Genomic DNA, 17260 nt, shown 5'->3' with positions numbered 1-17260 from the left:
ACGAGTTTTGTGGAGCAGTTTCCACTCCAAAAAGCTCGTCAAAATACTCTGTGTGAACAGGGCCGTGCAGGGCAGGAATGGTTTAAAACCTGGCAAAAAGCAATTGTAGGTCACTTTTTTTTTTTATATGGTAATAGGCTAGCTTTCTGCATCTTCGATCCTTGCCCACTTACATTCTGCCGGTAATGGTGATACGGTCAAGTGATAGGCAGAGTGCATATTTTGCATGTCCTCCTACAAACTAAGCCTTATTCACACGAGCACGTCCGATTTGCGTCTGCAAAAAAGGGACCTTTTTCATGCAATTGACTGTCCGTATGGTGTCCGTTTCTCATCTGCAAGCACTTCCTTCTTTTACTTTTTTGTCTGCATTTTTTTTTAGCAACTGATGCGTGAAACACAGACATCACACCGATGTTGTCCGTGTGCTGTCTGTTGTTTTGACGCACCCATTGACTTAAATGGGCGACTAGGTCCACAAAAACAGACCAGAATAGGCCATGCAGTAGGTTTCACGAAACAGTCACACGCTCTGTGAAAAAACACGGATGTGTCAATAGCCCCATTAAATTGCATTGGTCAGTGTGCGGTCAGTTAATTAAACGGACATGAAATACGCTCGTGTAAATAAGGCCTAAAATACAGAGGTGATCCAACCTGGTACCTTTTATCAACAGTGCATTACTAATAACTTATGAAAAGGTCAAAACACACAGACGTCGGCAAACAACTTTGAACAACAATGCTGGAAGAAAGGAGGTGGCAGAGAAATGGAAGGCTAGGAAATAAAGGAACACTTTACTTCAAAAGTTCTTCAAATCCCATTTTCTAATATTAATATGTTTATTTGATTGCCACCTGTTTTTTAATGTATAGGAAGTGAAAAAAAATGGTTTCGATTTTACCATGGACAGTGGTGATCCATCTTTCTGACACAGTGCCCACATCGACTGCAGTGGTGAGATCGTTTTGGTCTCATCATATTACATTTGTTGCATAATTCCCAAAATTCTTTTTCTATAGAAAGTAGAAAAAATATTACTATCATTTAGCATTCTAGATTCATTTAAAAAGGACTGATCACATAATAATAATTATTATTTACACAGCACCAACAAATTCTGCATCACTTTGCAATTCAGTGGATACATGTACGGACAAGATATGGAATAATCAAAATACTATCCAATTAAATATCTCAATAAATGTAACTAAACTTTACACGGTGCCGTCCAAGATAAAGAATAAAATTACAAAAGGGGAAAAAGAAAACAATTCCAGGACATAACCAGCACATACAGAGATGCAAAAAAATACTTACATTTACTATACACTTTTTTTTAAATATATAGATACCATTTCCCTGGGGAAATGGTATCTATATATTTAAAAAAAAAAATTATAAATTTAAGTATATTTTGCAGCTCAGTCTGTGCTGGTTATGTCCTGGAATGGTTTTCTTTTTCCCCTTTTGTAACAGACAAGATATGGCCTCGCATAGCGACAAAACAATTTAACAATTCAAACTAGAGGAGTGAGGGCCCCGCTCGCCAAAGCTTACAAGCTATGAGGACATAGGGTTGAGATAAAATGTAACAAGAGCTTGTTTTATACTATGGTCCAGCTATCTTTTATAAACATACGGTAGCACATTGGATCTCTCAGACCTGATGAGACTGGTGTACTTGCTTTAAAAATCCACGTTTGCATGGCTATATAATCTTTTTTGAAAGGTTACCCGCTTAAAGAGGCTCTGTCACCAGATTATAAGTGCGCTATCTCCTACATAATGTGATCGCCGCTGTAATGTAGAGAACAGTGGTTTTTATTTTGAAAAATGATCATTTTTGAGCAAGTTATAGACAACTGGGCGTCGTAAAGAGATCACGCTGTGCTGCGATTATGTCCCACACAAACTTTACCAAAGTGTCAGGAGTGTGAATAGACATCGTGTCCTGGCTGGAGGCAATGTCTATTCACAATGTCTACTCACAAGACACTCCAGTAAAGTTAATGTGGGTGTATGTGACAGCACAGCATGATCTCGCTAGATCACGCTGTGCTGAGTATGAATGGAGAGAAGTGTATGACGCTGATTGGTCAGCGTCATACACTTCTCTTTACAACGCCCACTTGGTCAAAAGTTAAAAACGCCCAGTTGGGCATTAACCCCTTCACGCAATATCACGTAACTGTACGTGATGAGGGTTAAGGGCAAGTATGGAGCGAGCTCACGGGCTGAGCTCGCTCCATACACAGCGGGTGACAGCTGTTACACGCAGCCGACACCGCCCTGCAATGAGCAGAATCAAAGTTCACTTTGATTCCGCCCGTTTAACACCTTAAATGCTGCGATCAATCGCGACTGCAGCATTTAAAGTGTTAGAATCAGGGGGGCGCCCCCTCAAACACGCGAGAAAAGTTAACATAACTGGTATCGCCGCGTCCGTAAAAGTCCGAACTATCATAATATAGCGTTGTTTAACCCGCTCGGTGAATGCTGTAAAAAATATACATATAAAACACGCAAATTGCCGTTTTTTGGTCACCTTAGCGCTCCAAAAAAATGAAATAGAAAATGATCAAAAAGTCGCATATACCCAAATATGGTATCAGTGAAAACTACAGCTCGCCCCGCAAAACTAAAGCCCTCACATCGCTAAATTGATGGAAAAAAAAAAAAAAGTGATAAAAAACATATGAATTTGGTATCGCCGTAATCGTATCAACCTGTAGAAGAAGGTGCATATGTAGTTTTTACCGCCTGATGGACGCCGTAAAAACAAAACCCCCCAGAATATGACGTAACCCCACAAATATTTTTTTTTCAGCTTCCCAGTAGATTATGCGGTACAATAAATGGTGCCATGAAAAACTACAACTTGTCCTGCAAAAACCAAGCCCTCGTATGGCGATATAGATGGAAAAATAAAAAAATTATAGCTTTTGAAAGGTGGGGAGAAAAAAACAAAAGTGAACATTTGAAAAAGGGCTTGTGCATAATTTCCTCAAAAATGATCGTTTCTCAAAATAAAAAGCAGTGTTATCTACATTACAGCGCCGATCAGATTATGTGGGAGATAGGGCACTTATAATGTGGTGACAGAGCCGCTTTAATATTAAAATGAGCATTTTAGGAGCCCCGTTAGGGCTCGTCGACACGTAACAGAACTGCTCCGTATTTTCCGTCCGGAATTGCGGACGGAAAATACACAGTAGAATACAGTAGCAGCAAAGTGAGTGAGATTTAATAAATCTCATCCCGACAGTGCGTAAAATTTCTGTGCAGAAATTCACCTGAGTTGCGGATTTTTCATACTGCGGCAAGTCAATTCCTGCCGCGGAAAGTGGACTGAATTGCTGCGTTTTTCAGAGATGATATCGCCATCTCCCAGCATCGAAAAAAAACAAAAGAAAAATCCACACCATTTTAGAGTAAAAAAAAAAAAAATGCAGGAAATGGTGCGGTTTTACTGCAGCGGAATTCCTGTTAGTTTCTGCAATTCCATTACGTGTGGACAAGCCTTTAGAGAGTTCATGAGTCCTGTGTATTCATGAGATAAATTTAGTCTCCACCCACCTAGAGCCGACGAACTCCTGCCAGTGTCCCCCCTCCTCCTCCCCCATTGCTGCTGAAACCTTACACATGCTCCGTTTAAGCTGCAGTCGTCTTTCAGCGGCAGATTCAGTGTGATATTACAGCTTCTCACTCGATCAGCTGATTATTTTTTCACTGCAACGCCGGAAAAATTGTTGTTTGAACTGAGAATGTGTGAGATTTGAGCAGCAGTAGGGGAGGAGACACTTAAAGGAGCTTGCCAGCTCTAGGTGGGTAGAGATTGAATTTAGCTCATAAATATAGTTCGACTCATGAGCTCCCTCAGACTCTAGCTAGACTCCTAAAATGCTGTATTATTTTTAATTTCAGGTGGGAAAACTTTCAAAATATGATTTTACAACCATTCTGACATGGAATTTCAAAGTAAGTACACCAGCCTCATGAGGTCTTCGAGATCTATTTAATAATGTATGCAGTTTGTATCGTGAAATCTGGTAACCGATCCTCTTTAAAAGGGGTTTTCTGAGATGTGGGCAAATATATGAAAGCACCACTAAACAATGACGATACAGATTCAGCAAGTGTCTGTGCTGCATGCCACGCACATAAAAAGAGGAAACAGAGTGCAGGAGTTTGTTGACTAAGTTCACATTACTGTAGCTGCACTCTAAAGCCACATGCACACGCTGCATATTTTGCTGCGGAAAATATGCACCAAAACCGCAGCAATATGCAGGAAATTCTCAGGTAAAAACCGCACCTAATCGGGAGTTTTTTATGTCTTGATGCGTTTTTCGGGGCGTTTACATGCAGCGTGTTCTGGTGCGATTTTCCTCAGCACTAGGCAGATACAGTTTGGAAGTAGAAACGCAAGATAAATTGACAGGCTGCCGATTCTAAAAAAAAAAACACTGCAGGTAAATTTCCATCGCAAAAAATACTGCAGCGTGTACAGAAGATATCTTGGAATCTCATTGACTATGCTGGTACTGTATTACTCTGCGGATTTGCCGTACGCAAATCCGTGTGGCAAAACCGCACTTAATATGCATCAAGCCTAAAGGCTCTTTTACACGGGCCAATGAGAGGATGAAGGCTTGCTCATCGGTTGATCACATCTTTTATGTGGCAAACAAAAGATGGTTTCTAGTCGGCAGAAAATCTTCCTATGTAAGCAGGGGATGTGCTGCTGACAAGTTGCAAATATATTGGGACGAACGATCGTAGTAGCAATGGTTCGCGCCTATACCACTGATCATGGCTCACTGTAAATAAAGCAAACAAGCGTCAATCGACATGCTGTATTGTCAATTGGCCATTGTTTAAAGCTGGTAAACTCGAATATCTGCCTGTGCTAAACCACCTTAGGCATCCTATTAATAACATACACTATTTCTCCTCTGCAACTCAGACACCGGCTAGCCTATGCTAGATTTTCGAGAGAACGGAATAAATGAATACCGTAATTAAAGTAAATTCCAAAAACACTCAGTAAAAACTGCACAATATTATTTTGGCACATACATGAAGGTACACTTAAAATGGATATAACTACATATTTTTGCTACATGTACACATATATATATATATATATATATATATATATATATAAGTGCGTCACCAAGGATGAGACCAAGTTAGTCATGTGCAACTTCACAATCACTGTGCTGGAAGAGCTACAGATCCTCCTATGTACGTCATTGCCTTCTGTGGGACATATGCACGTGCAGTTAGCGGAACAGAAAAAAATACTGTACTGCACATATGTAGCCTATGCGTGTTCAAGGGACCGTGTTTCTTTTCTATTCAGTTATGGTTGCCGGTATTGCAAAAGTGATAACAGAAATTGCAGCCATAGCGGTTCTCACCTTTTAATTAGCTTATGTGACGTTAAAGCAGTGCTGCCCCCTAGTAGTTTGAAAGCCCGTTCTGACAGAAGTTATAAGCCGCACTCTACTTTGTCTAGCTGCTACATAGAGACTCTTTCTCTGATTTAGCAACATAATTGACTTCTTTTGTGGTTATGTTTAGTTATACAAGGTTCAGTAGACTAGTGAAAGATAAATGGAGATAAATGTTTAATTTTAGCATGGACTGACAATGGGCGATAAGGCCCAGACATTACCACGTTCTGGCTGGTAAGGCCTGGGTAAAAATCTTTAGCAACTGCTTAAAGACTATGTAAACCTTTGAAAGGGAAAGGTATTCATTTTTTTAATAAAAAGGTGCATCAGTGTGTTTTGTGTAACTTGGTAAATACTTTATCAAAAAATTGTTGTACTTTAGATACAGCTGCTCTGTATTCTCTATAAAGAGCAGCTTTATCTAACGCTATTCACTGAATCCGTCAGTTCCGTGGACCTGACACGCAGCATCCACCTGTAAACGATCACATCTATGTTCATGGCTTAGTACACAGACCAATATCTCTAGTGATCGATACTGCATTCTCTCTCAGATGTTACACAGAATGCTGCAGTGACCATTTCAGATAGAATTTCCCTTGCGTAACTAAGTTCTGTGTGAACATTTGTCAAATTGGTGAACTTCTGGGGTAAGCTGGCAGATTTAAAATGATTCAAAGTACTTTGTAAAAATTTGAATCATACAGTAGAAATTGTTTTTAGGTTAGAACCATTACCTGTAAGTGGAATTTTTGGACTATCTTGCAGTTTACCAGGATCTGCAGTTGATGCTCTTAAGAGTGAAATCACACAAAATAAGGAAGCTGCATAATAAGCTGAAAGACATAAAAAAAAATTATATATATATATATATAAACACCAAAGAATTGTATTAAATTATTATTATTATATCGTTTTTTACTACATTATTGTACAATCATCTGGATACAGTCATACCTCTGTACTCTCCATTTATAGTAAGGCATCAGAGAGAATTTGCCATCTATGGACACCCAATAGATACACCTTTGGTAGCATGTTTTGACTTCAAACTAGAAGGTAAGGCCTCATGCACGCGGCCGTGCCTGTAATCACGGCCCGCAATATGCGTATTGATACAGAAAGGTGTCCGCAGCCAATAGAACTAAACCGGTTCGTAATTGCGCACCGTATTTACGGAGATTTTTTTACGGTCATGTGCATGGGGCCTTAGGCAATGTTCACATCTGTGTCAGGGCTCTGTCCCGTCTGAGCTTTCCGTCGGAACGGAGCAGACTGACTAACACAAACCAAAGGTTTCCGTTCCCATTACCATTGATTTCAATGGGGACTGATCCGGTGCCAATGGTTTCAGTTTGTCTCCGTTGTGCAAGGGTTCCGTCGTTTTGACGGGATGAATATCAGTCGACTACGCTATTTTGGTTTCAGTCTGTGTCAGTGAGGGCTCCATTCCGACGGAACGGAGCCCTGACGCAGATGTGAACAAAGCCTTAGTGAGGAGTTTCTACTTGCAATATTATTGTACTAGTAGTACCTAGAAAGAAACTAACGTTTCTCAAACAAATAGTAAAACAAAAGCGGGGAAAAAAAAAGTCTTGTTGGTTATGAAGACTTAACCTCAATAGCTGCTTCATTTCACTGAGTTTAAAGGGACTCAGTCTCTAGTTTATCAATTCCCAATCTCCTAACTAATCTAATAGGCGCTTTGCTGCTGATAACTACAGTGTGATTGGTTTTAAAAAACGTTTATTATTTGCAAAGTTCTGAGCATTTTTCTAAATATGCGAATGTGGCTCTAGTAGCCAAATAGGAGGTGACTTTCTTGTCACTCTGGACGTTTACTGTTTTCTGTATGACAATGTCCAATCAGCATACAGCTTCTCCTCTTCCCTGCCCAGCAACACAGCGTGATCGTATAGTATACAGCTTCCGTTCCTGACTCAACTGGCGATATCTCCATATGCCACCAGAACCACTGTTCTAGGTGGTCCACAGCCCGAGATATGGCTGTTTGAAGCGATCCCCCTTCCCTCCAGCTTTAGTTTCACAATGTGTGTGAAGCAGCTTTATGCCGATAGGACAGCGTCAGAGGCTGTGAGGTAGCTCCACCTCCGGGGAATCGCTGCGGTTACCTCCCACTTGTCTAATAAAGGCTCATTTACATATTTAGAAAAATGCTCATAACTTAGCAAATAAACGTGTTTTTTTTTAAAACAAAATCACACTGCAGTTATCAGCAGCAAAGCACCTATTAGATTAGTTGGGAGATAGGGAATTGATAAACTGGTGACAGAGTCCCTTTAACCCCTTCCCGCTTTGGCCACTTCCTGACAGAGCCTCATTTTTCAAATCGGACATACTACCACAAAGAGAAATGCTTTTACCTATCCAAGCGATTCTGAGATTGCTTTCTCATGGCACATTGGACTTTGTTACTGTCAAAATTTGCTCGATACAACCAGTATTTAATTGTGAAAAACACCAAAATTAATCCAAAAAATTAAAAAAAATTAGAATTTTTCAAAATTTAAAACGTATTTGCTAGTAAGGCAGGCAGTTAAAGAACACAAAATTGTTGCTATTTAACATCCCCGTATGTCTACTTTAGATTGGCATCATTTTTTGAACATCATATTATTTTTCTAAGATGTTACAAGGCTTAGAAATTTAGCAGCAATTTCTCACATTTAAGAAAATTTCAAAAGGCGATTTTTTTTTTTTCAGGGACCAGTTCAGATCTGAAGTGGCTTTTAGGGCCTTCTATATTAGAAACCCCCGATAAGTCACCCCATTTTAAAAACTTTACCCCTCAAAGTATTCAAAACAGCACTTAGAAAGTTTAAGCCTTTAGACATTCCACAGGAATTCAAGCAAAGTAGAGGTGAAATTTACTCATTTCATTTTTTTTTTTTGCAGAAATTCATTTTTAATCCATTTTTTTTTTGTAACACAGAAAGTTCTACCAGAGAAATGCAACTCAATATGTATTGCCCAGGTTCTTCAGTTTTAGGAAATATCCCACATGTGGCCCTAGTGTGCTAATGGACTAAAGCACCGGCCTCAGAAGCAAAGGAGAACCTAGTGGATTTTGGACCTCCTTTTTATTAGAATATATTTTAGGCACCATGTCCGGTCTTTGTGGGGCCAAAACAATGGAAACACCCCAAAAGTGACCCCATTTGGGAAACTACACCCCAAGTAAATTATATAGGGGTATAGTGAGCATTTTAACCCCACAGGTTTATTGCATTGGAATTTGGCCGTGAAAATTAAAATCTACATTCTTTCAAAGAAAATGTAGGTTTAGCTAATTTTTTCCCTAATTTCACAAGGACTAAAAAAGAAAAAGCAACGCAACATTTGGAAAGCAATTTCTCCCGAGTAAAATAATACCCCACATGTGGTCATAAACGGCTGTTTGGACACACTGCAGGGCTTAGAATGCAAAGAGCGCCATTTGGCTCTTGGCCTCTGCAAACCATTCCTGCTAAATTTGAGCTCCATGTCACATTTGCAGCGCCCCTAAGGGACCAAAGCAGAGAAAACACCCAAAAAGTGACTCCCTTTAGGAAACTACACTCCTTGAGGAATTCATCTAGGGGTGTAGTGAGCATTTTGACCCCACTGGTGTTTCATAGATTTTATTAGAACTGAGATGTGAAAATAAAAACAATCCTTTTTCTTAAAAAATATGTAGCTGTAGCTCAAAAGGTTTCATTTTCTCAACAAAATAAAGGAAAAGAGGAACCCCAACATTTGTAAAACAACTTCTCTGGAGTAGGGAAACACCCCATATGTGGTCATAAACTACTGTTTGGGCACACGGCAAGGATCAGAAGAGAAGGAGCGTCATTTGGCTTTTGGAGTACAGATTTTGCAAAGCCCTTAATCCCTTACCGCACCAGTACGTCCTTGTATTGCAATGCTTTTTAGGCACCGGGACGTACCGGTGCGTCCTGGCTAAAAACGGTCACCCTGTCAAAGAACAGGGTGACAGAACTGTGCCGTCAACTGTTTATTAGTTGATCGGCACATTAAGACGGCGGGGAACCAAACACAGAGGTCCCCGGCCGGCGATTGCTGTGATTGGTCAGTCTGCTGTGACTGACCAATCTGAGCCAGTGCAATTACTGCCGGTTATCGGCTGTCCGACACCCCGCTGTAACGGCCAGGACCGGAGCTAGGCTTCCGATCCGGCCAATTAACTCCTTAGAAGCAGCGCTCAAAGCGATCGCTGCATCTAAGTGTCTTCTAGTCTGTCGGCAACCATGATGGTTGCCACGGGCGCAAGTGTCAGCTGTTTGTCACAGCTGACATCCTGCTCTATTGGCCAGGAACGGAGCTAGGCTCCGATCCGGCCGATTAACCCCTTAGATGCAGGTATCGCTGCATCTAGGTGATTAGATCGCACCCTATGGTTGCTAATGGCCGGAAGGCGAAGCCTAATAGGCTTGCTGTCAGTGAATAGCTGACAGCTCTAATACACTGCACTATGTAGGTAGTGCAGTGTATTAGAATAGCCATCAGGGCTTCATACCTGTCCCCTAGTGGGACAAAAATTAAAAAAAAGAATAAGTTAACAAGTTAAAACAAGTTAATAAAAATATTAACAGCTAACAGCCTTTTTTCCCATAATAAGTATCTTCTTATAGGAAAAAAAAAAAAAAGTACACATATGTATCACCGTGTCCGTAGCGATCCGAACTATAAAAATATGATGCAGTTTTACCCGCACGGTGAACACCGTACAATAATAAAATAAAAAAACTATTCCAGAATCGTTGTTTGTTAGTCACTACCGCTCCCCAAAAAAAAAAAAAAAGAAGGGGGATCTAAAAGTTGCATGTGCCCCAAAATTCTACCATTAAAAACTACAGCCCGTCCCACAAAAACAAGCCCCCCCACAGCATTTTTTGCCGGAAAAATAAAAAAGTTATGGCTCAGAATATGGCGACACAAAAAATAAATTTGAAACATAAGTGATATTATTGTGCAGATGCTGCAAAACATAAGAAAAACTATATACATATGGTAATCGTACCGACCCGCAGAATAAAGTAAAATTGTCATTCATAGCGCATGGCGAACACCGTAAAAAAAAAAAACAAAAAAAAAAACCATCAGAATTGCAGGTTTTTGGTCACCTTGCTTGCCAAGAAATGAAATAAAAAGTGATTAAGAAAAAAACAAAAAAAAAAAAACAAACCGCATGTACTCCAAAATGGTACCAATGGAAACTACAGATTGTCCCACAACAAATAAGCCCTCACACAGCTCCGGTGGAGAAAAAATAAAGTTCTGGCTCTCAGAATATAGCGATGCAAAATGTGCAGAGCGTTCCAAAAGCGGATAAGATTGGGCACCATTTATCAGTGAGACACCGGCCACATACCTATGAATTATTATTTATTTACCCCATTATTATACCCGCTTATTATACCCTGAAGTACCCCGCACAGATTACATATGCCCCCACATCATAAACTGAAATACCAGCAAAAGCCCAAACAAAACTACCACTGCGCTCCAAAAGCTAAATGGCGCTCCCTCCCTTCTGAGCCCTGCAGTGTGCCCAAACAGCGGTTTACGTCCACATATATGGCATCACCATACCCGGGAGAACCCGCTTAACAATTTGAGGTATTTGTCTTCAGTGGCACGAACTGGGCACAACATATTGTGCACTAAAATGGAATATACCCGTGGAAATTTTCAATTTTCTCTTTGCACCATCCACTGAGCATTCATTTCTAATAGAAAAAAAAACCTGTTTGGTCAAAATGCCCTTAATAAAATGCCTTCAGGGGTGCAGTTTCCAAAATGGGGGTCACTACTTGGGGGTTTGCTTTACTATTTGACCCCAGAGCCCTGTCATTGTGGGCTAATGCTGCGAAAATCACCAAAATAGGCCTCATATGCGCCTTTAACTCCTAAGCCCCGTCATATGTCCAGGCAAATGATAAATGCCTTGGTGTCGTTTACAAAATGGGGTCACTTCTCGGGTATTCCACTCTACTCTGGTACATAAGGGAGCTCTGCAAATGCGACATGGCGCCTGTACGAAATCTGCGCTCTAAAAGCCAAATGGCGCTCCTTCCATTTTGAGCTCTGCCATGTGCCCAAACAGCAGTTTAGGGCCACACATGGGGTATTGCCGTACTCAGGAGAAAAAAACAACACACAATTTTTTACCCAATTTCTCCCATTCCCCCTTGTGGAAAAAAAAAATTGGGTGAAAAACGACATTTTTGAGAAAAAAATTTATTTTTTTCATTTTCACTGCCTCATTCTAATACAATCTATGAAACACTTGTGGGATCAAAATGCTCACTACACCCCTAGATGGTTACGCTGAGGGGTATAGTTTCCAAAATGGAGCCACTTCTCAGGGGTTTCTACTGTACTGGTACCTCAGGGGCTCTGCAAATGCGACATGGCGCCCAAAAAACAATCAACCAAAATCTACATGCCAATTAGCACTCCTGCCATTCTGAGCCATGCGGTGTGTCCAAACAACAGTTTATGACCACATATGGGGTATTGTCGTACTCAGGAGAATTTGCTTTACAATTGTTGGGGCGCTTTTTCTCCTTTATTCCTTGTGAAAATGAAAAAAAAATTCAGCATTTTAGTGGAAATGTAGATTTTCATTTTCACTGCCTAATTCCAATAAATTCAGCAAAAAAAAACAGTGGGGTCAAAATGCTCACTATACAGCTAGATAAATTCCACGAGGAGTGTAGTTTCCCAAATGGGGTCACTTTGCACTACTTTGGCCTCTCAGTGGCTTTGCAAAGGTGACATGGCGCCGCAAACTAAACCATTCCAGCAAAACTTGAGCTCCAAAAGTCAAATGACACTCCGTCCTTTCCCTGCCCTGCGTCCACACAGCAGTTTATTACCGAATATGGGGTATTGCTGTGCTCAGAAGAGTTTGTTTTACAAATGTTGGGGTGCTTTTTCTCCTTTATCTATTGTAAAAATGAAACAATATGAGCTAAAACTAAGTTTTATTAGAAAAAAAAATTTCGATTTTCAATTTCAGGGCATAATTCATTTCTAAAAACTAATTCCAATAAGTTTAGTAAAGAAACTGTGGGGTCAAAATGCTAACTATACCCCTAGATAGATTTCTTGAGGGGTGTAGTTTCAAAACTAGTGGGTCACTTTTGGGGGGTTTCCACTGTTTTGGCACCACAAGACCTCTTCAAACCGGACATGGTGCCTGAAATGTATTCTAAAAAAAAAGGAGGCCCCAAAATCCACTAGGTGCTCCTTTGATTCTGAGGCCTGTGTTTCAGCCCATTAGGGCTCTAGGGCCACGTGGGATATTTCTAAAAACTGCAGAATCTGGCCAATAAATATTGAGTTGCGTTTCTATGGTAAAACTTTGTGTTAAAGAAAAAAAAATGTATTACCAATGAATTTTGGCAAAAAATATGAAAATTGTAAATTCCCCCTCTACTTTGCTTTAATTCCTGTGAAACACCTAAAGGGTTAAAACACTTTCTGAATGCGGTTTTGAATGCTTTGAGGTGTCTAGTTTTTAAAATGGGGTGATTTATGGGGACTTTCTAGTATGTAAGGCCCTCAAAGCCACTTCAGAACAAAACTTGTCTCTAAAAAAATGGCCTTTTGAAATTTTCTTGAAAATGTGAGAAATTGCTGCTAAAGTTCTAAGCCTTGTAATGTCCTAGAAAAATACTTTTAAAAAACAATGCAAACAAAGTAGACATACGGGAAATGTTAACTAGTAACTATTTTGTGTGGTATTACTGTGTCTTAATAGCAAATAAATTTAGAAAAATGCTAATTTTTGCTAATTTTCTCTGAATTTTGGGGTTTTTCACAAATAAACACTGAATATATCGACCAAATTTTACCACTAACATAAAGTACATTGTGTCACGAGAAAACAATCTCAGAATCGCTTGGATACATAAAAACATTCCAGCGTTATTACCACATAAACGGAAACGTCAGATTTGAAAAAAATTGGCTGTGTCCTTAAGGGGTTAACCTTACCTATTTATATATATATTTTTTTTTACTTTAATGTACTGGCATATTTCTATATACTGATAGTACACAGGCAGTCATTAGGTCAGACCTCCGTATGCCCTAACGACAGGAAATATGGTCAGACAGCCCTGGGGTCCTTCAGTGGACCCTGGTCTGTCTGCCCATATATGGTTTGTCCCTCGATCGCTTCACACGGATTGCCCCCCTTCTCATAAACCCCTTGACTGCTGCGGTCAGCTTTGATCACAGCATTCAGGGGAATAACGGCGGAGATGAGAGGTTTCTCTGATATCAGTCGTTAGAGCGGGGCTGCGGCTGTGTAATACAGCTATTGCCCCACTCCTGACAAGAAGTACGCGCGCTGTCAGCATGAGGTGATGCGGCTGGTGCTGCACTAATGAGCAGTGGCGCATGTATTGAAGACAGAACATGGGGGTGTTTTGCAGTGCGCCCGCCATGTTCTGTCTTCAGTGTCGGCGCTCATTATTGCAGCGCCGGCAGCATCACGTCATGCTGACTGCGTGCGCACTTGTCAGGACTCAGGAGCAGGGCAATGGCTGTATCACACAACCACAGCCCCGCTCGAACTACATGCATGTATTACTATACTTAGCTGTGCGGCCACACAGCTTAGTATCGAAATACATGAAATAACAGTATTGAACCATTTCAGGGTGCACGGTATCGAAGTTTCGATGCATCGTGTATCCCTACACAGTATTGGTTTACAATTGCAGAGGCTCTGATGTGAAATAATAAAAGAAATCCCTGAGAAGTAATCCCATTTTGGAAACTACACCCCTCAAGGCATTTATTAAGGGGTGTAGTGAGCATTTTCATCCCACAGGTCTTTTCCATAAATTATTGCGCTGCGGATGGCGCAAAGTAAAAATTTACATTTTTCCCTAGATGTGACATTTCAGTGGCAAATATGTCGTGCCCAGCTTGTGCCACTGGAGATACACACCTCAAAAATTGTTAAAAGGGTTCTCCCGGGTTTGGCAATGCCATATATGTGGAAGTAAACAGCTCTTTGGGCACACTGTAGGGCTTAGAAGGGAGGGAGCGCCATTTAGCTTTTGGAGCGTGGTTTTTGCTTGGTAGCAGTTTTGTTTGAGTATTAATGGTATTTCAGTTTATAATGTGGGGGCACATGTAATCTGGGCATAGTACATCAGGGCATAGTCAGGTGGTAGAATAATGGGGTAAAATAATCTATAAATGTGTGTTACGCTGTGAGGCAATCCTTTATGCACAGGCCAGTGCCGAACTGATAAATGGTGTCCTTTCTCATCCCCCTTTTGGTCCACGCTGCACCTTTGCAGTTTGGGGAATTTTGCTGGGAAGTGTTGTCCTGTTATAATACGGGCACTCTCTCTTCCAACAGATATGTTTGGGCCCTCCTCTTCCTGGTTTCCTAATTTTAGGGCCTTGATAAATCGCCACTTGAAACAGAAGGTGTTCCCCTCAGACCTGCACAACAGCAATTTTGGCAGTATTTTTCAGTTTTGTTTTTTTTACGGCGTTCACTGTGTGCGACAAATAACAATATTTTTATAGTTCAGGTCATTACGGACGCGGAGATAACAAATATGTATGGTTTTATTATCTTTTTTCAATAATAAATGACTTGATAAGGGAAAAAGGGGGATTGTGTTTTATTTTATTACTTTTTTATTTTTACTTTTTTTCACTTTTCCTTAGTCCTACTAGGGGACTTAAAGGTCCAACTGTTTGTTTGTTTGTTTGTTTGTTTGATGTTCTAATACATCGCACTACCTATGTAGTGCAATGTATTAGAACTGTCAGTTGTTCACTGACAGCAAACCGATCAGGCTCCGCCTCTGGCCGGGGACTAATCGGCTTCCGTAATGGCAGACTTACTTACTAAAACGTAAAGTTATATGAAGCAAAACAGAAAAAAAAGTGACTTGTAACCTACCCCATATTGCAGCCGCAGTTACATGTCCGTCTTCAAATCGTGGGAAGAGGATGAGTTTTGGAATAAACACTGTGTTGTAGAGCCAGATGAAAAATACAAGCCCAACACAGCACCATCCTTGTGGATCAACAACAAAGTGTAGAGGTAACCCCATTGTTCATAGTCTGATCACTTCCCGGAGAAAATCTGTCAAAGAACCAGTCTGTTATAAAAAAAAAGAAAGGAAGGAAAATTAAAATAAGTCATACACTATGTCCTAAAAATTAATTATAAATGTCCTTCTTGGGCCCCCCTTCTCTTCGCTTTATAGCCGATGGCTGCGGCTCGCAGCTTTCAGCAGCAACTCTTAAAGGAACAGTGTCATCACAATTTTTTTTTTAATATGTTAAAGATGTTAGTGCTTTATTAAAAACGTTTATATTTATTTGTGTGTTTGTGTTTTACTTTTTCTTATTTTTACACTTTTTCTTCCCTATGGGGGCTGCCATTTTTTTTTCCATTTCTGTATGTGTCGATTAACGACACATACAGACATGGAATACGGCAGCCACAGTCCCATAGGGACTGCGAACGGGGCCCGTTCCATCCACTAACATGTACGCCGTCTGTGTGGGAACTGCGCATGCGCCGCTCCCACACAGTCCAATTTGAAATGCGCGCCGTCCGGCGCCATTTTCCTGTGGACCGGAAGTCGCGGCCGGACAGTAAGATTACTACTTCCGGTCGCGGCTTCCGGACTTGTGCACTTGGACCAGCGACAGCAGACGGAGCGGACGGGCCGGAGGGAGCCGCGGCGGCAGGAGCAGGTAAGAGATTTCTATGTATGTTCGGGTTTGTGTACGTTTACTACTGTATGTAAACCTTCTACACTGTGTGTTAGCTCAAAAAATGGCGACACACAGTGTAGGAGGTTAGACCGTTCAAACCCCTCGTTTATCCCGGCACTAGCCAGGATAAAGGAGGGGGGGGATGCTGAGAGCTCACTAGAGCGAGGGCTTTTTACCCAATTTTGCAATGCTGCAATTTTGGGAATAGCTCCATCTAGTGACCAGCAATGGGAAATATTATAAATTAGAATTAATTTATAATATTTCCTGACTCGTGAAAAAAATAAAAAAAATTTGAACAATGTTTAATCACCTACACACTAAATGTTTAATTAAAAAAAACAAAACATGTTTTTCTGGCAACACATTCCCTTTAAAGTGACTCATCGGTCCAGCACTAGCAGCAAGGGGTGTTGCTAGGGTCTTAAAAGATCAGGGGCAAAAGCCCTAAGACATGTTTGTCCACCCCACAAAAAAACACACACATTAAATACACAACACACACACTTCTCAATTAATTAAATTAACTTGTTGATGATATTCTATTTCAGTAATCCAATTCAAAAAGTGAAACTGATATTATATAGATTCATTTATACAGTGGACCAATACCAGCAGATGACATGGCTCCCCAAACCATCACTGACTGTGGAAACTTCACTGGACCGCAAGCAACTTGGATTGACGCCTTTCCACTTCCTCCAGACTCTGGGACCGAGATTTCCCAATGAAATGCAAAATTTACTTTCATCTGAAAACAGGACTTTGGACCACTGAGAAACATTGTTGGTCCACTGTGTTATATCAAGACCAAAGACAACGAAGCCGTCCAACCAGGACATTTTCTAGCACTTCATGCTTCCCTCTGCTGACAAGCTTTATGGAGATTCTCATTTCACTTTCCAGCAGGACTTGGCACCTGCCCACTCTGCCAAAAGTACCAATACCTGGTTTAATAACCACAGTATCACTGCTCTTGATTGGCCAGCAAACTCACCCGACCTAA

The 17260-nt window shown here is 40.7% G+C and overlaps 1 protein-coding gene across 1 annotated transcript in view; it reads right to left on the bottom strand.

The window, feature by feature from the left end:
- Positions 1 to 17260, bottom strand: part of ZDHHC21 (zDHHC palmitoyltransferase 21) — a 75196-nt gene that overhangs the window by 41351 nt on the left and 16585 nt on the right. Inside the window, exons 2-4 of the mRNA XM_075851919.1 lie at positions 15428 to 15629; positions 6201 to 6299; positions 906 to 1017 (exon numbers count right to left, since the gene is read on the bottom strand). Of these exons, the coding sequence (XP_075708034.1) occupies positions 906 to 1017; positions 6201 to 6299; positions 15428 to 15581 (365 nt within the window). The 5' untranslated portion in view covers positions 15582 to 15629. The remainder of the gene's footprint in view (positions 1 to 905; positions 1018 to 6200; positions 6300 to 15427; positions 15630 to 17260) is intronic.

The sequence above is a fragment of the Rhinoderma darwinii genome, chromosome 1, assembly GCF_050947455.1.
Source record: "Rhinoderma darwinii isolate aRhiDar2 chromosome 1, aRhiDar2.hap1, whole genome shotgun sequence".
NCBI lineage: Eukaryota > Metazoa > Chordata > Amphibia > Anura > Rhinodermatidae > Rhinoderma > Rhinoderma darwinii.
The sequence above is the reverse complement of the archived record's forward strand: the minus strand, read 5'-3'. Positions and strand labels throughout refer to the sequence as shown.